The sequence below is a fragment of the Nerophis ophidion genome, linkage group LG28 (genome assembly GCF_033978795.1).
Source record: "Nerophis ophidion isolate RoL-2023_Sa linkage group LG28, RoL_Noph_v1.0, whole genome shotgun sequence".
Taxonomy (NCBI): Eukaryota; Metazoa; Chordata; class Actinopteri; order Syngnathiformes; family Syngnathidae; genus Nerophis; species Nerophis ophidion.
The window spans coordinates 18,866,544-18,891,999 of NC_084638.1; the positions used below are offsets into that span (position 1 = coordinate 18,866,544).

At 38.9% G+C, this 25,456-nt stretch overlaps 3 protein-coding genes across 6 annotated transcripts in view; 2 read left to right on the plus strand and 1 right to left on the minus strand.

The window, feature by feature from the left end:
- Positions 1 to 25,456, minus strand: part of LOC133545393 (zinc finger protein 501-like) — a 399,721-nt gene that overhangs the window by 368,690 nt on the left and 5,575 nt on the right. Inside the window, exon 5 of one of the 3 annotated variants that reach the window (XM_061890929.1) lies at positions 20,148 to 22,006. The exons of 1 other annotated variant lie outside the window; for it this stretch is intronic. In XM_061890929.1, coding sequence (XP_061746913.1) covers positions 20,745 to 22,006 — 1,262 coding nt within the window. In that variant the 3' untranslated portion in view covers positions 20,148 to 20,744. Of the gene's footprint in view, positions 1 to 20,147; positions 22,007 to 25,456 lie in introns of those variants that run through there. One more of the 3 variants, XM_061890930.1, reaches the window with a different exon arrangement.
- Positions 1 to 25,456, plus strand: part of LOC133545390 (gastrula zinc finger protein XlCGF57.1-like) — a 179,611-nt gene that overhangs the window by 105,043 nt on the left and 49,112 nt on the right. The window lies entirely within an intron of this gene.
- LOC133545483 (zinc finger protein 37-like) lies at positions 1,417 to 12,049 on the plus strand. Its single transcript, XM_061891125.1, has 2 exons — positions 1,417 to 1,928; positions 10,899 to 12,049. Exons 1-2 carry the CDS (start codon positions 1,742 to 1,744, stop codon positions 11,798 to 11,800), a joined length of 1,089 nt encoding a protein of 362 aa, XP_061747109.1. The 5' UTR covers positions 1,417 to 1,741; the 3' UTR covers positions 11,801 to 12,049.

The following is a 25,456-nucleotide window of genomic DNA, read 5'->3' on the forward strand; positions in this document are numbered from 1 at the left end:
ACGTCCATGGCAGCTGGTAAGCATGGATTTGTACAGCTATGCAGCACAGAACTTTTTGCTCGTGGTGGACCACTACTCCGACTTCTGGGAGATAGACCTGCTCCCTGACTTGTCGGCCGACACCACAATCCGACGAATCAAGGCACAGTTTGCACGTTATGGCGTCCCGGACAGAGCCATCACAGATGGGGGAAGCCAGTTTGCCTGCAGTGAATTCCGGGCATTTGCAAGGGAGTGGAGCTTCGAACATGTCATGTCCTCACCGCGGCACCCAAAAGCTAATGGCAAAGCAGAGTCTGCAGTAAAAATTGTGAAAGGCTTGTGCAAAAAGGCGGACCGTGCCAAAGAGGACCCCTGGAAGGCCATTCTGCATTGGCGAAACACGCCCACTGAGGGCATACATTGTAGCCCAGCACAGCGTCTCATGTCACGAAGGCTGAGAACACTTCTTCCGGTGGCCGACCAGCTCCTTGCACCTCAGGTCATCACAGGGGTTTCCGACAAGCTGAGGGGGAAGCATCAGGCAGCGAAGTTAGTGTATGACAAATCGGCGAGGGATCTTCCGGAGCTGAACGTCGGCCAGCCTGTCAGAATGAAGCCACTCCCGGGTGACAGGACGGGCAGATGGAGGAGAGGGGTGTGCCTGCAGCAGTTGGGACTCCGGTCCTATCTGGTCGACATAGAGGGGACCACATATCGACGCAACAGAATTGACCTTAGACCGGCCGAGGCAATGCCTGAGCAACCACTGGCTCGACCAGAATTAACCCCAGAGCAGCCTGCGAGTGGCAGTGGCAACAGAGACAGTGTTGGCGGTGCTGGGGAGTCTCCAAGGTCTTCACCGGCCCCAAGGTCATCACCGTCTACTCCGTGTGCTTCAGGGCCAGACTTTCTCCCGGAGTGGGAGGCTGATTAGGCCTCCTGACAGACTTGACCTCTAGGTCACACATGGACTGTGACACACATATACACACACACACACTCACACACTCGAATGTCACGGTACTGACACACAGCAGGACTCTTGTCGTCTTTATAATACAACACACACTATAACAACACTTGACGTTACAAGGCAGTACTGCTCCGTTCTGCCGCCTTCCTTTTTTATTTTTTATAAACCTTTATTTTTAAAACTGCAACATTTACAAACAATCGATAAATAATAATAATCAACATAAGTACAAATACAGTACAAATCAGCGCCAGGTGGTTATAAACTCAATAATGTAACTAAAATAGAATGCTATGTACCAGATTTGAGCTTTATGGAGCTATTACCATTGCAGTACAAAGTCATCATTGTTTTGCAGAAATAATTGCTGAAGCCAAATTTGCCAAGTGTCTTGAAGATACATTCATGTGTTTTCTCTTCGTCCACTAGTCTGTGACGTCATTCCCAGCTTCCGGCGTAAACGGAAGGCAGCGGTGTGCAAACTGTCGTGAAAGCACATCGACGCAGAAAGCCGCAAGCAAGGCGCTACTTAGTCAGCCTTATTATTTGTTCTCCAGTTTGAAATATTTACGTCGTATAAAATACATCTTTGATTCTTTAGTAAAGGATAAAGTCGTATCGGTGCGCTAGAAGCACTGTGCCGCTTCTCGTGCTATCTTTGCTTGTTAGTTAGCTTAGCTCGCTAGTTAGTTTAGCTTTTTAGCTGCTAACAGAAGACACAGAAGTTATGAACTCATCGCTAAGTAGAGATCAAGTGTGAGAGTAAAGTGTTGTGATTGTGTGAAAATGTCTACATTACAGATGTTGAGAGCGTTGGTGGATCAGCGACTAACTGCTGCCGTTGAAGAAATATTTGTAGTGTTAGAAAGAACGATAGCAGAATACGAGGCGAAACTTTCTAGAACAAAAGAGGATTGCAATCAACTACTGGACGCTGTTTTCAAGAAACATCAAGTTGTGTTACACAGAACAGGTTTGTTTGCTTCTTACTCTCAAATATTTACTAACTTTATATTTGATTGTTAACAAGAAAATGACATTTGGTATAATTGAAGTGAGTGGAGTAGCCTTGTCAAGTGAAAGTAAACAATCTGGCATGCAAATGAAAGAACATTCATGGAACAGAGTAGTAACTAAAGAACAACATGGATAATCAACTGAAAACAGTCCTAGGTTTTGTTACAGAGGTAGTCCAGCAAAGCAAAACGACAGCAAGCGTTAAAGTGTCCGTTTGCGACTTGCTTAAAGTTTTTTTGTTTGTTTTTAACCTAAAAATATAACTACATCATCACTGACGTGCTTATGTTACTATTAGTGGTTTAACAAAATGAATACATATTTTTAAATGTCCATTTTCTTTCACAATGACTAACTGAGATTGGCTCCAGTGACCCCGAAAGGGACAAGTGGTAGAAAAAGGATAATTATATTGAATAAAAATGGATAGGAATTAGTTTGGCGTTCATGGTTGTCACTTACTGCTGTCTCGTACACACACTGGGAGCGTGTGCACGTACACAGAAACAGTCCGAGAGAAGCAACTAACACTTTGTAGTCATGTTGTTCTTGTCATGATAGAATATACATTCAGTGATAACTAGGGATGTACGCTTTGCTTTTTCACTCGGGCACTGGTGCTACTAAATGAAAACATTTAGATAGTAGCACAGAAAAAAAAATTAGAAGTACTATGAAGTGTTCTAAATAACAATTGTAATATTAGCACTCAAACAACATGCACTCATACAAATAAGACCACATTTAGCTTTTTATAGCCAAGTAATACTATACAAGTAAAGTCCACTAGCATGTATCACTAACATAAAATGACTGACAGCACATGCGTTTACATTACTGATCATAATTCCACTTATACAAATGCCAGAATGAGAAGTGACGCTGATAGTGTTTCAATGTAGTCAGTCCCCAGGAACAGTGATTTGTTTAAAGTCTATAAAAAAATCAGATAATGTTAACACAATGTCTAAAAGGCAAACATTTATCCATGAAAGCAGAATATCATCTACTATACATGGCTTTTACCACAAAATGACGTCACTACACACATACACAACATATGCACGCACATTAGCTTTGTGTGTTGATCTAATGCAGGGGTCGGCAACCTTCAGCATTCAAAGAGCCATTTTAGCCCATTTCCCTCCAAATAAAACCCACCTAGAGCCACAATCTCTGTTAGATTCTTAAAATGATGATAACACCACTTATAGTTTTGTTACACGTGTGCTATAGGATTTATGAAATCAAACACGTATTTGATTTATTTCTGGGTATAACAAAGCAAATCATCACATTATTTTGAACTTTAGAAACTAAATACACTCTTCCTTTCCTTATTAATGAATTCAAATAAAAAAATCTACTCATTCCAATGTTCTGAAGGCATACAACTGTGGCATATTCATTTGACAAAAAATTAAAAACAACTACCTAGTAATCAATAAAAACAGCAAATTAATAAAAATGTAAGTAGAGGTGAGGTGACGACTTGTCCAGGGTGTACCCCGCCTTCCGCCCGATTGTAGCTGAGATAGGCACCAGCCCCCCCCCGAACCCCAAAGGGAATAAGCTGTAGCAAACGGATGGATAAGTAAATAAAATGTTTCTCTTTGTTGATCCGTCCGTTGCCAGAGGTTGACCGCTAAAAACAATACAAATTGCATGGCAGCAAGAGATGTCGCATAAGGGCTGTGACATACGTATCCATCGACAATATATTCAAATGTGTTTTATTTTCCTATGACAAAAATGAAATATAATAGATCAAGTAACCATTATTTGTTGACATTTGGTTTCAAAGCCAAAGGGAGCCACGGCAGAGGCATGAAAGAACCGCATGCGGCTCCAGAGCTGCGGGTTGCAGACCCCTGATCTAACTTTAGCTATTATATTAAGATAATTGTAATAAGATATTGTAAGAAATATAGACGCTAAAATGTTCTGTTAAACCACAAATGGTAACATCTATCCTTTGGTGTCCTGTGTGCGCGTGTGTGTGTGTGTGTGTGTAAACATTGAAGAGTTATGACATCATGGCATTTTTACAGAGTAGTTTGAGTGGGGTCATGTGACTGCCAGGCTCTGTTTGATTGGTGAAATGGAGTTTAAAGGTCACTAGTGCTTAGATTGGATTGGTTAAATGGAGTCATGTGACCATGCCCACTGTAAGAAGTCTTTCTAACGAGCTAAATGACTAAATGCCAGACGCAGCATGTATGCGCAGACGTCGTTTGAGCAACAGAGAAAGACATTCAAAGTATTTTTCATCCCCGCCAACGGACTATATTTCCTTTCCGCACGTCCCCTTAAAGTTAAAACCCCATCGACATGAATGAGGACAACGTGGAGCAGTGAAAACATGGCTTTATTTACCATCACGTTAATATCTTTTGTTGTTGAAATGAAATCCACGGTGACTGGCTAATTGTTTGAGTAGAAGCTACGCAAGAGGGTTAATGCTGTGTGCACATGGCTACAAATGTAGCTTACCACCACCATGTGTGAAATTTGGAGTGGATGAATGAAGGTCTCTCACTTCTCTGTGAGCGCTTTGAGTGTCTAGTACAGAGCTGGGGGAATATTTTGACTCTGGGGCCATTTTGAGAGAAAAATGTGCCAAGGTGTATGTGTGTATAAATAATATATACACATTTATCTGTAAATACCTGCTGTACAGTATGTGTGTTTGGATCCCTTTTTTATGGGGCATTAATACCGAAAGAATTCTAAAAAAGTTTTGACAGACCACCGCATAATAACTTCAATGCAATTTAAAAACATTTTTACTGAATGGGACACTGAAAATGTACATTAAAATAAAGAAAGTGGGATTAACAATATTAGCTATGAACAATAAAACACCGAATTTTAACCTATATACATCGCTCTTCGTTTACTTCTCAAACGATATACATTTTTTACAATCAAGCAAAAACACAACAAAAATGTAACAAACAGCAAAATGTGAATGCGAAGGGTAGTAAACAACTACAATATGATATTCTATCAATTTTATGCAGAAATGTGTTGTCCAAATGTTCTTCCTTATCTCTTCCTGACACATGAGTTTTGGACTGGCTGCTCTGAAAACAAATCTCTTTGTTCCCGGTCGGAGCTGTTGTGACGTATATTACTGTAATTCTCGTACAACACTCGAAAGAGCAGATTTCAATCATGTAGTTACTTTCTATAGTTCAAGACTCACGGTCATTTAAAAACAGCACCGCACATCATAATGGCGGCTGCAGTTTTGATGTTAAAGGTCTAAAAAAATTATGAAAAACGTTCAGCGGGCCGGTTTAAAAATCTTAATGGCCACATGTGGCCCACGGGTCGTATTTTGCCCAGGTCTGGTTTAGTATATAGGAAATTGCTATATAAATCTAATCCATTATTGTTATTAATGATACTACTGTCTGTATTTGTTGTTCCAGCTGACCGATTTAATTATGACACACTGTCACATTCAGTTCAGCTGCTGTCGCTACACATTATCATCAGTGCTAAATGATGACAAATAAGGAAGCAACACCACACAAAAGTTTATTACATAACAATATTTTCTTCTCAGTCACTCACAAGGTGTCATTTTGAAGTGAATACACTTTTCTCACGACGAGTCACGACCGTGTTTTATCAACCGTCCTCCTAGCGATGTATTAATCCACAGGCCAATTACTACACACACACACACATACATTGGTAGCGGAATGGCTTCCGGTCCATCACTCAAATACGTCCATGTGCAACATGAACACAAAAAATTCCTATTGTACATGCAAACTCACATAACATGCTAATTGATTGTATTAATTTTTTTAATATACTTGATATTATGTATCATGTAAAAGGTATGTGCTGCCATACATAAATATTATTTCCTGCTGAGTGTAATTATAATGAATAGAACCCCATATATACAATTTGTATAGTTTTATATGTATATATATATATATATATATTATATACACAGTGGGGCAAAAAAGCATTTAGTCAGCCATGGATTGTGCACTTAAAATGATGACAGGAGTCTGTAATTTTCATCATAGGTACACTTCAACTGTGAAAGACAGAATGTGAAAAAAAAATCCAGGAATTCACATTGTAGGAATTTTCAATAATTTATTTGTAAATCATGGTGGAAAATAAGTATTTGGTCAACCATTTAAAGCTCTCACTGATGGAAGGAGGTTTTGGCTTAAAATCTCACGATACATGGCCCCATTCATTCTTTCCTTAACACGGATCAATCGTCCTGTCCACTTAGCAGAAAAACAGCCCCAAAGCATGATGTTTCCACCCCCATGCTTCACAGTAGGTATGGTGTTCTTGGGATGCAACTCAGTATTCTTCCTCCTCCAAACACGGCAAGTTGAGTTTATACCAAAATGGATACATGGATGATACAGCAGAGGATTGGGAGAATGTCATGTGGTCAGATGAAACCAAAATAGAACTTTTTGTTATAAACTCAACTCTTCGTGTTTGGAGGAAGAAGAATACTGAGTTGCATCCCAAGAACACCACACCTACTGTGAAGCATGGGGGTGGAAACATCATGCTTTGGGGCTGTTTTTCTGCTAAGGGGACGAACTTGCATTCGCTGGACAGAACCAATACCAGCACTTTTTCCCCAACCTGGAACTCTCGGAGTGTGGCACCTCTGTTATGTGTTCTTGCTTGTTCTCTCTGGGCTTTTCCCATATGTTCTCCTACCATTGGCCAGATTTTGGAGACTTTTCCTAAATTTCCATCCCACTTTCGCTGGTTCAATCCTGGGTGCCTTTTGGTCTTTCTCGCTGCGGGACTTGTGGAACTTCATTCTGGGTATGATTTTTAACCAATTTTGGACTTTTTCTGACTTTACCTCAATTTATCTCCCACTTTCGCTGGTTCACTCCTGGGTGCCTCTTGGTCATTCCCGGGACCCCGGGGCTCGTGCAGCTCGCTGCGGGATGTGTGGATCTCCATTCTGGATATGATTTTTAACCTTTTTTCTGACTTTTTCCGACTTTTCCTCAATTTGTCTCCCACTTTCGCTGGTTCACTCCTGGGTGCCTCTTGGTCGTTCCTGGAGGCCCCGGGGCTTGTGCAGCTCGCTGCAGGAATTGTGGAACTCCATTCTGGGTATGATTTTTAACCTTTTTTCTGACTTTTTCCGACTTTTCCTCAATTTGTCTCCCACTTTCGCTGGTTCACTCCTGGGTGCCTCTTGGTCGTTCCTGGAGGCCCCGGGGCTTGTGCAGCTCGCTGCAGGAATTGTGGAACTCCATTCTGGGTATGATTTTTAACCCGTTTTGCACTTTTTCCGACTTTACCTCAATTTGTCTCCCACCTTCGCTGGTTCACTGCTGGGTGCCTTTTGGTCATTCCCGGGGGGCCCGCAGCTCGTGCAGCTCACTGCGGGACTTGTGCAACTCCATTCTGCATCCTCGGTAGGGCCCACATATGGGCAAGGAAAAACTCACCCCAGTGGGACGTCGGTGGCAGTGACTATGCGAAATGTTGAAGAGGACAGCATATGTGGGCAACCCCTTCCCCCCCTAGGGGACCGAATGAGATGGTTGTCGAGCAGGTCTAACATGATATTGTGAAAGTCTAATCCATAGTGGATCTAACATAACCGTGAGAGTCCAGTCCAAAGCCATGGAGGCATCGCGGTTGCGTTCCGGACACGCCCAAGACATGTGGTCCGGGTGTCCACACACATAACATTTCCGCTGTGGGGGCCGACTGGGTCTCTCAGGAGCAGCGCCCTGAAGTCGGGGTGGGGATGGTGCTGGCAGTGGCGCTCTTCGGCAGTCGAGGCCTAGCCTCTCTCCCCCGGCGGCTGTGGCCGTTTCCACACGGGTGGCTCTCAGCATCTCCATGCTCACTAGGTGATTCTCTAATAAGGCCACCAACTGCTCCACAGTTGAAGGGCTTACTTGTGCGGCATACTTCCGGGCATCAGGCGGCAAAGCTCGGATACAGCGGTCTATAACCAGTCGGTCTACGGAGGGGGGTGTTTCCTTTGCTCGTTAGCCAACGGTGTGTTAGGCGGAGCAGTGCGGCTCCCTGCGGTCGCGGTGGGTAGGTGGGCTGGAAGGTCCAGTTGTAATATCGTTGAGCCCTGGCAGGCAGACTGCACCCTTGGCTGTCGAGAATGGCTTTCTTTAGTTTCTTGAATTCTTGAGCATCCGCCAATGCCAGGTCACTACACACACACTGGGCTTCTCCAGCGAGGAAAGGTGCTAGAATGGATCCCCATTCAGCTACCGGCCACTTCTCCCGGGCCACAGTGCGCTCGAATAAATCTAAATAGGCTTCCACATCATCCTCACCCGATAGTTTAGTTAGGACCGCAGCGAGTGCCAGCGAGTGTACTAGCCACATCTTTAGCAATCTTTTTTACTAGCTCTTGCACTGCACTTTAAAGTTCCTCTTGTCTTTTTAACAAAGCACTCAGTGCTTCTGCGTGTGACATTGTGGGAGGTTGGCGTGAATAGGAATGCTTGCATTCTCCACCATATGTGGCACCTGATTCTCCCCAAGACACAGGATTGGGTTTGTGGAAAGCTAAAAAGGGAATTTATTGTACAAGTCTTTGTAGGAAGGGCAGGGTGTGGAAGTATCAAAATAAAAATGTCCATTAACAAACGTAAATATCTCCCATTCGGGGCTCTCAATCCTTCACACAGCACACTTCTATATAAGTCGTAGGTATTTGCCTATCAAACAAGAGAAAACATATTATCAGAAAATATTTCCCTAATAATGTCATTAATGGGGAAATAGTGGATTTCTCACTTACCGCCTGATGCACCTGCCTTGACACAGAGGAGAGCCAGACCTGAATGAGGCAGAGTTAAGAACTGTTTGTAGCTGAGCCCCCACCTGGTCGCACAGCTGGTGGCACTTCAGGCTGATTGAGAAGGTACAAGGGAATGTACCGCCCCTCGATGATGCGGCCAAGGTTGGGACATTGTCTTCTGTGTTCCATACTGCCTCCATGTCCTGGCTCCTCCCCTGTGAGGTGCCTACCTGTCCGGCGGTTCTTCAGTGAGACTCCACAATATATATGTAAATGTATATATATATATATATATATATATATATATATATGTGGAGTTCCACAAGGCTCGGTATTGGGACCTAAGTTATTTATACTTTATTTAAATTATATTTGTTCAGTATCTAATACATTGAAATGTATTATGTTTGCAAATGTTACACATGTATATTGTTCAGGAGAAGACTTGAAGGAAGTGTGGAGGTTAATAGAGATTGAGTTAAAAAAAATGTTCTGATATTTATAAGTTATGGCTTCACGGTGGTAGAGGGGTTAGTGCGTCTGCCTCACAATACTAGGTTCCCTGCAGTCCTGGGTTCAAATCCAGGCTCAGGATCATTCTGTGTGGAGTTTGCATGTTCTCCCCGTGAATGCGTGGGTTCCCACCGGGTACTCCGGCTTCCTCCCACTTCCAAAGACATGCACCTGGGGATCGGTTGATTGGCAACACTAAATTGGCCCTAGTGTGTGAATGTGAGTGTGAATGTTGTCTGTCTATCTGTGTTGGCCCTGCGATGAGGTGGTGACCTGTCCAGGGTGTACCCCGCCTTCCGCCCGATTGTAGCTGAGATAGGCGCCAGCGCCCCCCGCGACCCCGAAAGGGAATAAGCGGTAGAAAATGGATGGATGGATATATATTAAAAATCACATTTTTTTTTTCATAGTTTGGCCAGGGATGTGACTTATACTCTGGAGCGATTTATGTGTGAAATTATTAACACATTACTGTAAAATATCAAAAAATATTATTTATCTCATTCACGTAAGACACTAGACGTCCCGATAGAAGAGGAAGTGGCACATTGTCTACTTTGGAGTTGGCAGAGTTGTTTAGAAGCGACACAGAAGAAGTAGATGTTAGAGCCATATACTCTTTCTGTCCGTCAAATTCATGACGTCACTAAAGGGGTTGGCTCCAAGGCCAAGTGCCTGTCTACGCGGCCTATCAAATATCTATTCTTGGTGTTGGATTTTATCAAATAAACTTTCCCAAAAAATGCGACTTATACTTTAGTGTGACTTTCATGTTTTGTTTTTCCCTCTTTATTTTGCATTTTCGGCCGGTGCGATTTATACTCCAGAGCGATTTGTAATCCGAAAAATACGGTAAATGGAAAAATATACAAATGCATTGCTACTCTTTATAAAGTAAAACACATGCTGAATTAGACATGTCTGCGTATGTTATATTATTCTTTTATTTTTCCATATTTAACATATTGTGTTGAAGTTTGGGGAAATGTTTATAAAACAAACACAGACCTAATAATTCAACTTAAAAAAAGGGTCATTAGATTAATACACAAAGTGTGCTACTATGGACATACCAATCCATTATTTATGAGTTCTAATGTGTCAACATTTTCAGATATTGTGTTCTTAAATACCTTGGAAATTATATTTTGAGTAAAGCAACAGTCTTCCAACTTAAATTCTTAGGTTTTTTTAAATTAAGAGGAGAAAACTATCATTTACGGGGATATTGATTTTTGAAATAGGTAAGGAAAGAAGGAATACAACATACAAATGTAGGAGTTAAATGGTGGAACAAGCTCAGTGATGAGGTGAAGACATGTAGTTCTCTCACTGGGTCCATTTATACACTCTCAGTTACATTAACATTGATATTATACATGTGGGCCAATAGATAGAAATGCAAGCTAATTTTGCAGTGTAGCTTGTAGTGTAGCTTGCTACAATTCTCTGAGGATAGCTTAGCTACATTTAATTGAGAGTAACTTGTAGCTTAGCTTACTACATTTTCCAGGTAGCTTGCCCATCACTGTCTATTTGGCCTACCTCACATGTGAATAGTTTGAATACTGCAAACTTCAATACAGTAACACCTAATCCATGTTTTATGTTCTGCAGACGTCCAGCAGGTGTCAGCAGAGAGTCATGAAGAGATTCCCTCCAAGCAGCAGGAGTGGAGCTCCAATGTGGGACAGAAGGAGTTACAGGCCCTCTCCCACAGTAAAGAGGAGCAGCTTCATGATGAAGATGAAGCTCAGTCCTTACAGCTTCATCACAGTCAAAGTGAGGAGAACAGAGGGGCGGAGCTTGTAAGTCAACACATCACAGAAGCTGATGGAGAGCATTGTGAAGATATAAAGTCAGAACCAGACAGCATCTTTGCTCCACTGTCAGACATGGACCACATGATGTCAGACTCTTCTGATCACAGTGACCACATCCAAAAACCTTTGGAGAGTAAAAATAACTCTAAAGGTAGTACGAGACATCACACTAACAAGAAACACTTTGACTGCTCTGAATGTGGGAAATCATTTAGACGGAAGAGTAATTTTACAGTACACATGAGAATACATAATGGAGAGAAACTTTTTACTTGCTCTGTTTGTAAGAAGAGTTTCTCCACAAAGCTTATCATGACCAGACACATGAGAACACATACTGGAGAGAAACCTTTTACTTGCTCTGTTTGTAAGAAGAGTTTCTCCATAAAGGAAAGCATGACCAGACACATGAGAACACACACTGGAGAGAAACATTTTAATTGTTCTGTTTGTAAGAAGAGGTTCTCCAGAAAGCTTGACATGTCCACGCACATGAGAAGACATACTGGAGAGAAACCTTTTACTTGCTCTGTTTGTAAGAAGAGTTTCTTCAGAAAGCAACACATGACCAGACACATGAGAACACACACTGGAGAGAAACCGTTTAGTTGCACTGTCTGTGTTAAAAGGTTCAGGTTTAAGAATCAGGTCAGTAAACAAAAGTGTGTAGCAGTCATGGAAGCTGCAGGGATTTAAAAACACTTAAACAGTGATTGCGCTAAATGTACTTTAAAATCACATCATATTTAATATGAATGTATATTTGATGTTGCATGTAGTGCTTCTCATCTTCTACTGTTATATGTTGTCCGGTGCTTACTTTTTAAGTTGTGTGCATATGTAGTTATTATTGTATTCTATTTTCTCATTTGTTTTTTTCCCACACATTTTTTCCATTTAATTTTATTGATGTTATTATCCAATTGAAAGAATGTATGAATAAAATTGTTAACAAAACGTGGACTCTGGTCGATGAGCAGCATTATTACATCATGGATGTTAACTACTGCAAAACGTCAACAAAGAAGAAAAAGGCTGAAGTTAGCAACACATCACTGAACTTTAGCGCCATCGTAAGTGGAGTTGGTTGTTTTTATTGCTGCATTTGTACTTATTTCACCTCACATCTTCACTTTTAATCCTCAAGTCTTCTTCAAATATATTGTTGTGGGCTTCTAAGATTCATGTTTATGATGTGTGTGTAGTCGGTGGAAAGGGTTGTTGTCCCTTGTGGATCCATTTGCTCACTTGCACAGATACATCTTTATCATCATCATTATCAGACGTTGCCGGTCCACTACTGGACGAAACCTTAGCATTAATGTTCTAATATAAGTGTGACCTCATGCATTGGCAGAGCGTGATCCACGCTCCCTTCCCGATCCCCCACGATTCCTGAAATCTTGGCTTTGCACACGGTACTCCAGCAGCACCAAGAGCGTTTCTCGAACCTGGAGAACAAGCTCGTGGTCCCCTTCGCCAGCCTGCTTGCAAGATTGGACACAATTAGTCTAAGCTAGGGGTCCCCAAACTACGACCTGCGGGCCGGATACGGCCCCCGAGCGTCCAAAATCCGTCCCACGGGAAGTCCCAAGTAAAATAAAAAAAAAAAATGTTTTTGTTTCTTTTAATTATTATGTTTTTAATCTGTCCTTTCTAGTCCATTTTGTACCGTCTCCTAGCCACTCAGGCAAATTTTTCTGTCTAAAAATGCATTTTACCATCGATAACGTGACATGTGCGCTCTTTAAGTCAATTAGTGCACAAGGAATATATATATATGAGTGTGTGTGTGTGTGTGTATATATACGTTTGTAATAACAGACTCAGACTTGAACTTTTAAACAGCTGCATTAAGTCAATAACATCAGCAGCTTTTACCGCCTGAAACAAATTGCCAACATCAGAGGAATAATGTCTGAATCAAACTTAGAAAGACTCAGTCTTTTTCTCCAGCAGTTTGTACTACTGTAATGGTCTTTTCTTTTTGCAAATATATTTTATTAAATTTTACAGTTAAAATGACAAACAGTCATACTTTGCTCACGCAAACCCTTCATACAGGCACACATTCACTCATACACACTTGAGGAGAGAGGTGCACTCGAACTTTAACAACTCAAGGTTTACAGTATAGACATTATTAGAAAAGATACCCATATATATATATATATATATATATATATATATATATATATATGTGTATATATATATATATATATATATATATATATATATATATATGTATATATATATTCATATATATATGTATATATATATGTATGTGTATATATATATATATATATGTATATATATATATATATATATATATATATATATATATATATATATATTCATATATATATATATATATATATATATATATATATATATATTCATATATATATATGTATATATATATATATATATGTATGTGTATATATATATGTGTATATATATATATATATGTATATATATATATATATATTCATATATATATATATGTATATATATATATGTATGTGTATATATATATATATATATATATATATATATATGTATATATATATATATGTATATATATATATATATATATATATATATATATATATATATATATATATATATATATATCCATCCATCCTGCTGCGGCTCACGATCAGCAGGCTATCCAGACCATAGCAAAATGGATGAATATTCCTCGGCATCAAAGATCCTCAAGATCACCTCCCGGGGGCCTGTCCACCGTACACACTACAAAAAAGATGGCAATTTTTTTTTTTTCTTTAAAATGTCAATAAGTTATGATTCAATATATGTCAGTAAAGGTTTCCAGGTTAGTTCCCATTTTATTCATATTTGTAGAGTTTATAAATCTTATTTTTTCAAGAGTCATTACATTCACAAGTTCATTCAGCCAGTTCCTGAAGTTGGGTGCAGATGGGGTTTTCCAGTCTATGAAAATGAGTCTTTTGGCCAAGACCGTCCCAAGCAACAGCACAGTTGTAATATATTTTGGAAGCTTTTGTGTTTCTGAAGACCATCCAAACAAGATTATATACCTGTCAGGAACAAGTTTTCTCTGATATACCCCTGAATAAAAAAAGAAAATGCGGGATCAAAATGATTGAATAATTGGACATCCCCAAAATGAGAGACAATGGTCCTTCAGCAGATTTACATTTATCACAAAGTGGAGATATATCAGGATAAAATTTGTGTAATAAAACCTTAGAATAGTAAAAGCGATGAATCACTTTAAACTGCATGAGCCTATGTCTGTTGTTATTTGAGTACTTGTGAATTTGAGAGAGTGTCCGTTCCCATTGCTGATTGGGTATTGTTGTTCTTAGTTCCTGTTCCCGTGCTCTTTTAACACTGTCTGCTGATGTCATGGGCATAATGAAGCAGCTGGCAAATTTAGCGACACGCTTTTTACTTGTGGGTGATAAATTTAATAATTCTAAAAGAGGATGTTTCTCATTTACCAGCTGAGACTTTGAAATGTTTTCTTTAATACATTTTTTTACCTGCAAATAGCAAAACCAACTGAATTGGTACAAATTAAATTTGATTCACAATTGCTCAAATGACACAAGACTGTCCTCGACATAAATGTCTTTTATGCATTTAATTCTATTTGAGTACCAGTCAAAAAATGTTTTATCTGTTATCGATGGAATAAGTGCATGATTGGCACCTTGGTGAATACAAAGTTACATAGGAAATATTCAATTGTTTTTTAATTTGAGAAATAATTTTGATAGAGTTTTTTACGACTTCACTGTGGCTTATTGATTTAATTGAAGAGACTGGTTTAGTAAAAAGTAGAGATAGCAATGATGTATGAGGTTTAACTAATGACTGCAGTTCCAATTTCAGCCATGAGGGAGCAGAATTAAGTGATTCATTCTTTGGGAACGACATCTTCCAATAAAATAGGTCAATGCGTTCAGATTTGATGCCCAATAGTAATTTTTGAACATTGGAAGACCCGGTCCCCCTTCCTTTGTAGATCTAAATAAGTGCTTTTTGGATAATCTGCATTTGTTATATCCCCCCCACAAAATCTAGAACTAAAGATTCAAGTTTTTGGAAAAAATCTGCAGGAATTAGAATTGGTAAATTTTGAAAAGATAGATATATTTTGGCAGATTGATCATTTTGATAGCATTCACTCTGCCTAACACAGAGAGAGGTAGGGTCTTCACATACTCAATACACACTTTCAGTTTCTCAAAGGCTTCAGTAAAGTTCAACTTTAGTAATGATTCATAATTTTTAGATATTTTTAAGCCAAGATAGGATATATAATTTTCTGCGACTTTAACTGGATTTTGACTGATCTTAACATTATCTCCTAGGAACATAAGCTCACTTTTGGACCAGATTATTTTATAACCACATATTCTAAAAGAAGTGGTAATGCAATTTTTGGCTCAGTAAGTGGAACAAGTACATCATCTGCATAAAGTGAGATGAGACTCTCTGATGAGCCCACTGAAAATCATTTAATATTAGGGTTCATTCTTAAACCAATAGCCATTGGTTTGAGGGCCAAATTAAAAAGTAAGGGCACTGGCAGTCACCCTGTCTCACGCCACAATGTAATTCAAAACTATCCAATATTACATTATTAGTTATGACATATGATTCTGGTAAAAAATAAATTATTTTAACCCATTTTATAAAGTTTTCTCCCAACCCAAATAATTTGAGAACATGAAAAAGATAAGCCCACTCAATTTAATCAAAAGCTTTATGAGCATCCAGAGTCAGGACTGCGGCCTTTTTGTTTCCTGTGCAGTCTGAGTACAACACGTTCAGTAATCTCCGTACATTGCCAAAAGAAGGTCTGTCCGGGATGAAACCGACCTGATCCGGATGAATAATTTCTGTTATGTTGTTGCTTAACCTTGTTGCGAGTACCTTAGTTAGAATCTTATGGTCTAAATTGAGCAGGGAGATAGGTCTATAATTGGCTGGATCAAGTGGATTGTTTCCCTTTTTTGTTATTATACATATATGGGCTTCATACAAGGAGCTTGGAAGTTTATTGTTCACAAAATAATCATTTAACATTCTAAGTATTATCGGGGACAGTATTTCACTAAAAGCTTGATAAAACTCCGCACTAAATCCATCTGGACCAGGTCTTTTATTCACGGAGAAAGATTTCAGTGCTTTTTGCAGTTCTTCAGTTGAAATAGTGTTGTCTAAAGAATTCTGATGATTTGGACTCAGTTGAGGTAGGTTTAATGAGGTAAAAAAAAATAATTAAAATCATTAGCCGATATAGCTGAACTAGATTTATATAATTCTGAATAAAAGTCTTTGAAGACATTGTTGATATCCTGTAAATCTGTACATGTTCCACCTGTTTTTGAGCATATTTTGTGAATAGCAGCTTTGGCTTGATCTCCTTTGAGCTGTCTAAACAGAAGTTTTTGTGGTTTATCGGATAATTAAAAATGTTTTTGTTTATTTTTTAGCAAGAGTTTGGATAGTACCCCGTAAAAAAGAGAGTTGTATTCATTTTTCAGTTTCAGCATCTTATTGTAGTCGGACTGCAAAAGATAATTTATATGAATTTCTTCCATTTCTTTAATTTATTTTTTCTAATTCTTTCTGCCTTTATCTTGCTTCTCTTTGATTTGAGCTTCCAAATGAAATGATATATCCTCTCACAGTAGCTTTAAGGGCTTCCCACAATGTGGATTCTGAGAAGCTCTCCGTTATCATTCACCTCAAAAAAATCTTGGATAATCTTGTTTATATACTCTTTAAAATCTTCATATAATAACAATTGTGGATTAAATCTCCATTTTTGTTTGATTTTAAGGAGATCAGTTTGGATCTGCAAACACACAGAACTGTGATCTGAGATGATTCTACTATGGTACTCGGGATTACTGACATTGGAGAGGACAGAGGCTTCCACAAAAAAGTAGTCAATTCTAGGGAAGAATTGTGTACAGTAGAGTAAAATTAATATTCCCTTTTATTAGGGTGTTTTATTCTCCATATGTCTATGATATTTCTTGATCTCATAAGATTATTAATAGTTTTAGGGGAATTAGCAATTACATGAGATTTAGTTGACAATCTATCTAAAGTGAGATCCAAAAGGCAGTTAAAATCACCACCAATGTAGATATGAGAGGAGCTATCATCAGGAAATAGACCAAACACTCGATGATAAAAGTTTGAGTCATCGGTGTTTGGTCAATAGATATTCAAAAAAGTTACTGGGTAGGATGTACAAACCCCGTTTCCATAAATAAATGGGTTGTACTTGTACAGCGCTTTTCTACCTTCAATGTACTCAAAGCGCTTTGACACTACTTCCACATTTACACATTCACACACACATTCTCACACTGATGGAAGGAGCTGCCATGCAAGGCACTAACCAGCACCCATCAGGAGCAAGGGTGAAGTGTCTTGCTCAGGACACAACGGACATGATGAGGTTGGTACTAGGTGGGGATTGAACTAGGGACCCTCAGGTTGCACACAGCCACTCTTCCACTGCCCCACGCCGTCCCACTCCATATGAGTTGGGAAATTGTGTTAGATGTAAATATAAATGGAATACAATGATTTGCAAATAATTTTCAACCCATATAAAGTTTAATATGCTACAAAGACAACATATTTGATGTTCAAACGCATAAACATTTTTTTTTTTGCAAATAATCATTAACTTTAGAATTTGATGCCAGCAACACATGACAAAGAAGTTGGGAAAAGTGGCAATAAATACTGATAAAGTTGAGGAATGCTCATTAAGACACTTATTTGGAACATCCCACAGGTGTGCAGGCTAATTGGGAACAGGTGGGTGCCATTATTGGGTAAAAAACCAGCTTCCATTAAATGCTAAGTAATTCACAAACAAGGATGGGGCGAGGGTCACCAATTTGTAAGCAAATTGTCGAACAGTTTTAGAACAACATTTCTCAACGAGCTATTGCAAGGAATTTAGGGATTTTACCATCTACGGTCCATAAAATCATCAAAGGAATCAAAGAATCTGGAGAACTCACTGCACGTAAGCGATAAAATTACGGCCCTTTGATCCCTCAGGCGGTACTGCATCAAAAACCGACATCAGTGTGTAAAGGATATCACCACATGGGCTCAGGAACACTTCATAATACCACTGTCAGTAACTACAGTTGGTCGCCACATCTGTAAGTGCGAGTTAAAACTCTACTATGCAAAGCCAAACCCATTTATCAACGACACCCTGAAACGCCGCCGGCTTGGCTGGGCCCGAGCTCATCTAAGATGGACTTATGCAAAGTGGAAAAGTGTTCTGTGGTGTGACAAGTCCACATTTCAAAATATATTTGGAAACTGTGGACGTAGTGTCCTCTGGAACAAAGAGGAAAATAACCATCCGGATTGTTATAGGCGCAAAGTTCAAAAGCCAGCATCTGTGATGGTATGGGGGTGTATTAGTGCCCAAGGCATGGGTAACTTACACATCTGTGAAGGCACAATTAATGCTGAATGGTCCACACAGGTTTTGGAGCAACATATGTTGTCATCCAAGCAACATTATCATGGAAGCCACTGCTTATTTCAGAAAAACAATGCCAAGCCACGTGTTACAACAGCGTGGCTTCGTAGTAAACAAGTGCGGGGACTTTCCTGGCCCGCCGGCAGTCCAGATATGTCTCCCATCGAAAATGTGTGGTGCATTATGAAGCATAAAATACGACAACAAGAACCCGGACTGTTAAACAACTTAAGCTGTACATCAAGCAAGAATGGTAAAGAATTCCACTTTCAAAGCTTCAACAATTAGTTTCCTCAGTTCCCAAACGTTTATTGAGTGCTGTTAAAAGAAAATGTGATGTAACACAGTGGTGAACATGCCCTTTCCTAATTACTTTGGCACGTGTTGCAGCCATGAAATTCTAAGTTAATTATTAGTTGCAAAAAAAAAAAAAAATTATGAGTTTGAACATCAAATATCTTGTTTTTGTAGTGCATTCAATTGAATATGGGTTGAAAAGGATTTGCAAATCATTGTATTCCGTTTATACTTACATCTAACACAATTTTCCAACTCATATGGAAACGGGGTTTGTAATATGACCCTTCAATAAAATAAGTCTTCCGTTAGGGTCAATTATTTTTGATGTAAGTATGAAAGGCACATTTTTATGAGGGGGTGGCATAGCTCGGTTGGTAGAGTGGCCGTGCTAGCAACTTGAGGATTGCAGGTTCGATTCCCACTTCCGCCATCCTAGTCACTGCCGTTGTGTCCTTGGGCAAGGCACTTCACGCACCTGCTCCCAGTGCCACCCACACTGGTTTAAATGTAACTTAGATATTGGGTTTCACTATGTAAAGCACTTTGAGTCACTAGAGAAAAGCGCTATATAAATATAATTCACTTCAAAAATAAAATAGCTACACCCCTAGCTTGTGAAGTAAAAGGTGCGTAATAAACCTGAGATATCCATCTAGTTTTAAGTTTGTGTTGGTTGTCTTTACAGAGATGTGTTTCTTGTAAGAATAAATCTGCTTTTGAGGAATTTAAATGTCAAAAATCCTTCCCCTGCTTTAATATTTTTGGCTAAGACCCTAACGTTCCATGGAACTAGTGTTTTTTTTTCTTACAAGTTGACATAGTGTTTTAAGATTTGTTATCTTTACATGAAAAAAAAAACCTTAGAAATCAGTAAGTTGAAATATGATTGTGCATCTCTTTTCTCCACATGCATGCTCAGATTCACACGTACATAACGCTCACCCATAGTGATAGGCATGCATACAGTTGGCCAAACATTGTCAGTTATAATAAAAAAAAAAAGCAGAATTAAAATTAAATCTTACAGTTTTCACCGGAGTAACCGCAGAGGCACACTACTGTGTGTGCGTACCCATCCCTACCTGCAAGTGTTGTTGTACTGGAAACTAATTTACAAACACAACTTCATCACACACAATACTCCACTATGGAATTGTTGTTATATTAAAATGAGAAACAAATCCATCTTTGTACAGCAATGGTTTGAAAAAGGCATTTGGTCGCTGATGCATTTATTGAGTGGTAAAAGTGTTTTATTATTTGAAGATTTCAATAAGTACGACCTCAAAAAAAAAAAATTAAAAAAAATAAATACAAAGAATAAAAAGGCTTTTGTTCAAAATATTCTACTTACAGTATATCATCTTTTTAATTATTTGCTATCCCTCCTTTGCTGTATTTTCTCTGGAACAAAAACAATACTCACAACTTGAAAGTTTCCATTCTTCCAAAAGCAAGACAGAATTGACCACTTAAAATATTTGTTAGGATGTTGTTTTGCAATAGAAGACAACACGTGTTCATTCTGTGATAAAGAAACACAATACACCGTTTTTTATGCATGTATGCAAAGTAAATCTCTGTGGGATGATGTACAATATAGGCTTTTGCCTGACACTCCAAACTTTGATTGCATATTAATGCATGTACTTGACTGAAAAAAAGCACTATTATAAAATATCTAATCTATAACTGTAGACGCATATTAAAAAAGACTGTTACACAAACAATTATGTCACACATGTTATATGTGCTGATGTTGTTAGAAAGTCACAATTAAAGTCTTGACAGTTTATTTCAAATCCTGCAGTTTCATTTGCTGCTGCTGTTCTCACCAGCACACTTGTGTTTCTTACACTGGTACTTGTAAGAGAATCTTTCACCACACACACTGCAACGCAACGCTTTCTCTCCTGTGTGTCTTCTCATGTGTCTGATAAGGTTTGATTGGTCACAAAAGCTTCTGTCGCAGATTGAACAGGAATGTGATTTTTCACCAGTATGTGTTCTCTTGTGTCTTTTCAAACAACGACTTTGTGTAAAACCTTTACCACAAGTTGAACAGGAAAAAGGTTTTTCACCAGTGTGTGTTCTCATGTGGACTTTCAAATGTTCCTTCCTTGTAAAAGATAAGCCACAGATTGAACAAAAAAAAGGTTTTTCACCAGTGTGTGTTCTCAAATGTTCTTTCAAAAATCGACTTTCTGCAAAACCTTTATTACATATTGAACAGATAAAAGGTTTTTCTCCGGTGTGTATTCTCATGTGCACTTTCAAATTGTTACTTTGAACAAAACCTTTACCACAGATTGAACAGATAGAAGATTTTTCTCCAGTGTGTATTCTTCTGTGTTTTACCAAGCATGAACTTTGTGCAAAACCTTTACCACAGATTGAACAAGAAAAAGGTTTTTCACCTGTGTGTGTTCTAATGTGTACTTTCAAAGTGTGACTTTCTACAAAACCTTTACCACAGAGTGAACAGATAAAAGGTTTTTCTCCGGTGTGTGTTCTCATGTGTACTTTCAGATGACAATGGTATTTAAATGTTTTGTCACAGTGAGAACATTTCAAGTGAGTGTTGTCAGTGTGACATGTCTTATCATCTTTAGAGTCTTCATCATCAGTGTCAGGAGAGTGTGACGTTGTGTCCTCACTATCTGATAGTGGAGCTAAGAGCTTGTCTGCTTGTGATCCTCCACAGTGGCCTCCATCAGCTTCTGTTGTCATGTGTTGTGTTGAGCTGCTGCTTGGAGGCTGTGCCTCTCTCTTCTCCTCACTTACACCTTGGACCTCATAAGCTTCACTTTTCACAGGGACAACAGTCACTGGGAACTCCACCAGTCCTTCAAAATGATCTCCTTCCTGACTGATGCTGTGTTCCATCGCTTCCTCTTTAATGTGGGGGGTCAGAGAGTCTTCCTCTTCCTTTTTACAGGGAAGGGTCTGTGTCAAAGAAGAAAAGGAGACGCCAGAGGGTCCGTGGCGCCTGATCTTCTTCTTTGATGGATCCTTCTTTGCCATCCTGGAGCTACACTCTGGTTTCTCAGGCAGGAGTTGTTCTTGATGGATGTCTACAGCACACACAATTACAAATATGCTTGAGAAATGTCCAGATTTGCTCAGTCACATGAGGCATTCAGTAAGTTTACATGAACTTAAAATAACAAGTTATTACATGAATTGGCCTGAAAACAAACACACTGCTCTTTACAACATTATTCACAGGAAAAGAACACTTTTTACGAGAGATAAGCAATATGGCCTAAAACCTATATTGTGATAAATTCCCTTCTGTGTGAGTGCAGCTTTGATAGGCTCCTGCGCCCTCCATCATTTTTATGTCAGTTACTGATGTATAAACTTAGAGAAAAGATTAGGTCGTTTACAGTGTAAATCTGTATTTTGTATTGTTGTCTCTGCTATGACGCTGTCTTGTGGTCGAGTTTTCTCACTGCGAGTGCTGTGGGTTGTCCCCTGCTTTTCCTGTGCCTTGTCCTTTGTCATTTGGTACATGGTGTAAAGATAAGTGGGACCAGTAGATGGCAGTCACACATAAGAGATACCTGTAGACTGTAATATGACGCCAGTAAACAACACCAAAACTTTAAATGTTCCATTGAAAATAAAGAACATTACACACGGCACTCAAAATATGTCCAAATGTTTTAATACAACTTTGAAGCCGCGCCGCTTGATGGATTGTTGTCCCTTACGGCTACCATAGTCAGAGATACAAGTATCATTGTTGTGTGTGTTTGTGTATAACAACCGCAAAATGGCACCCATTAGCAGACATATTATCTGGCTTCTCTTACCGTCTGGTACCCCATGACCGCCACTGTTGTCAGTGACGATGCCGTAGTCAATGAGCTTATTTTTCTCTATCTTCTCTTTATGGGACATTCATCTTCTGTTGTTGCCATTTCTAATACAAAGTAGTGTAAAGTTCTTACTTTTATCCGTCAGTAAACTCGCCATGAAAGCACTAAAACATACCGGTGTAGTGAGTTTACATAATTCACCCAAGGAACATTGGTCATTAGAGAGTTCCGGTCGGACGTTTTTTCACGGGACACATTTCCGGCGATGTTGTGGCACTAGTGAGCCTCGGCTGAGGAGATACTGCTCATTGTTGATTGAAGTAAAGTCTGAATGTCATTAAAACAATTAGCTGCATCTTTTGACACTTCTTCCACTCCCGTCCTTGCACGCTATACCGCTACAACAAAGATGATGGGGAGAAGACGCTGTCGAAGGAGAGCCACGTAAATAAGACCGCCCACAAAACGGTACATTCTGAAGCGACTGTCAGAAACTGACTTGAAGATGATATGTAAAACATCATCTATGCAACATTTTGACCAAAGAACCACTATTACATGTTATGTAGACCACAAGGAAGTATTTTACATTTAGAAAAATATATATAAATGACCTTCTAATCCGGTGTGCTTTTTATATGAAAATAGACCTGACTAGACTCGCTTATCGACTGTGCGCCTTATAATCCGGTGGGCCCGATCGCCCAGAAAATACGGTACACCGATCCTGGCCTACAATTACATAAATATATTAATGCCTCTGGACATTGTATTTAATGCTTTTTAATACCATTTAAGGACTTAATTTAATTTAATTTAGGAAAAGTCCATTTAATGACTTTTAATGCTTTTTAATGACCCACAGAAACCCTGCTAAAGCTCTTAAATGTCAACAAATGTGGTCCGATTGATGCAAAAATCAACAGTATAATATCAGTATAAGGTTAAAACAGTGGTTTGATCAATATTTTGTATTACATATATTCAATAGATTGTGTTATTGTTTAAAACCTCGGTAAATAAGGAAGACTATAAGGGCATAAACTTAATGATTAAATTCAGAGCCATATTTAAATATGCAGTTGATATTCTAACACCACCATCCTGTGTTTTTGTCTGATTATGATTGCGAACAAAAATTTAAGTACTCAATTATCTTGAAAAATGTAAATATCAGTATCCGCATTTGTATGACAAATACTGGCCCTGTAACTACTTGGTACTGGATTGATAACTAAATTTCTAGGATCAGCCAAAACTAAAGTATCAAACAACAAAACAAGTGCTTAGTACATTTTAACGAAACAGAAGAATAAGTGATTATTACATTTTAACAGAAGTGAAGATAGAAACACAATACATTAGAAAGTTCTTAAATAAAAATATTCTTCATGGAATTATTGAGACATTTCTAGGATGTATTTACGATTTTTACGAGATTTTGATAGAGTTTTATACATTCTAAGGAAACTCGAGGGTTCCAGGTTCAATTCTAGTCACTGCCGTTGTGTCCTTGGGCAAGGTACTTTACTCACCTGCTCCCAGTGCCACCCACACTGGTTTAAATGTAACTTAGATCATGGGTTTCACTATGTAAAGCGCTCTGAATTACTAGAAAAAAGCGCTAAATAACAACGTTCGCTTTTCTTTTTTTTAACATCACTGCAGACTTCGTGAGAGCCATTAAACATAAAAAAGATCACTTACTGTTTATGGTCTGCTGTCACTATGACGCAGACTGATAGACTATTGTTACATTCCAGTTTAGATGACGAATTACTCATAATCGTTGCACGGAAAAGGGGGTGAAGCTAAGCGTCTCTTCGTGTCATTCGCCATTGCCGGGTCTAAATTAGCTGTCAAAGGGTACCATCTTGTCAGAGTACGTCCTCATCCTTCTACTATCCAGGTGAGAGGCATGATTCCTGATCTGTAAAAATCTTTCACCGGTACCGAGGCGAGGAAGGAGCTTACCAGCTGCTGATGTCAACATAGACACACACGCTATAAATAGTTTGTCTGCGTTAGCACTTATAATAACAATATCACTAATACTTGGTTGGTAATCAAGCCACACAATGCAAGTGAAGTATTGGGGGCGCTTATTGGATGGTTATAGAGGACTTTTATATACATTAATGAGTTAGAATGTGATTTAAAAAAAAACATATCCATCGTCATGTCTTTTATAATGATTGTGAATAATAGAAAAAAAAAACTCCCCAAAAAAGTGCAGTTCCTCTCTAAATTCCAAAGATTAGAATTTAAGTCTATGAGTAGGGATGACGTTAGAGAACCGGTTCTACGGATTGTTCAATAAGAAAAGAACCGATTTCATGGATTCGAATCCCTTTTTAAGAAACGGTTCCCGTTCTCGAAGCCACTATAGTAAAGAAAAATATTTGGTTCTTTATTCGAATCCCTGGGAACGAATCCCGTGTCACAGGAAATGTCCTGTGGCACGTCACAGGAAATGACGTAGCTCAGTCATTTGCCAGTAGATACAGAAGCAGCAACAAAAATGGACCGGAAAAAATGCTCCAAGGCATGGCTTCACTTTACAAAGAAATACGACGAGGAAACGGCTATCTGCAATTATTGCCAGGCTTTGCTTTCCTGTAAGGGGAGTAGTACAACAAACATGATGAAACATGTTCAGGTCGCACATAATGTGAAGGTTAGAGAAACGCGTCATGTCTT

Bases quoted from the DNA above. Each gene is read 5' to 3' on its own strand.
- LOC133545483 (XM_061891125.1), top strand. From the start codon at position 1,742: ATGTCTACATTACAGATGTTGAGAGCGTTGGTGGATCAGCGACTAACT. The intron at 1,929-10,898 runs GTTTGTTTGCTT...TATGTTCTGCAG, and splicing joins AGTTGTGTTACACAGAACAG to ACGTCCAGCAGGTGTCAGCA.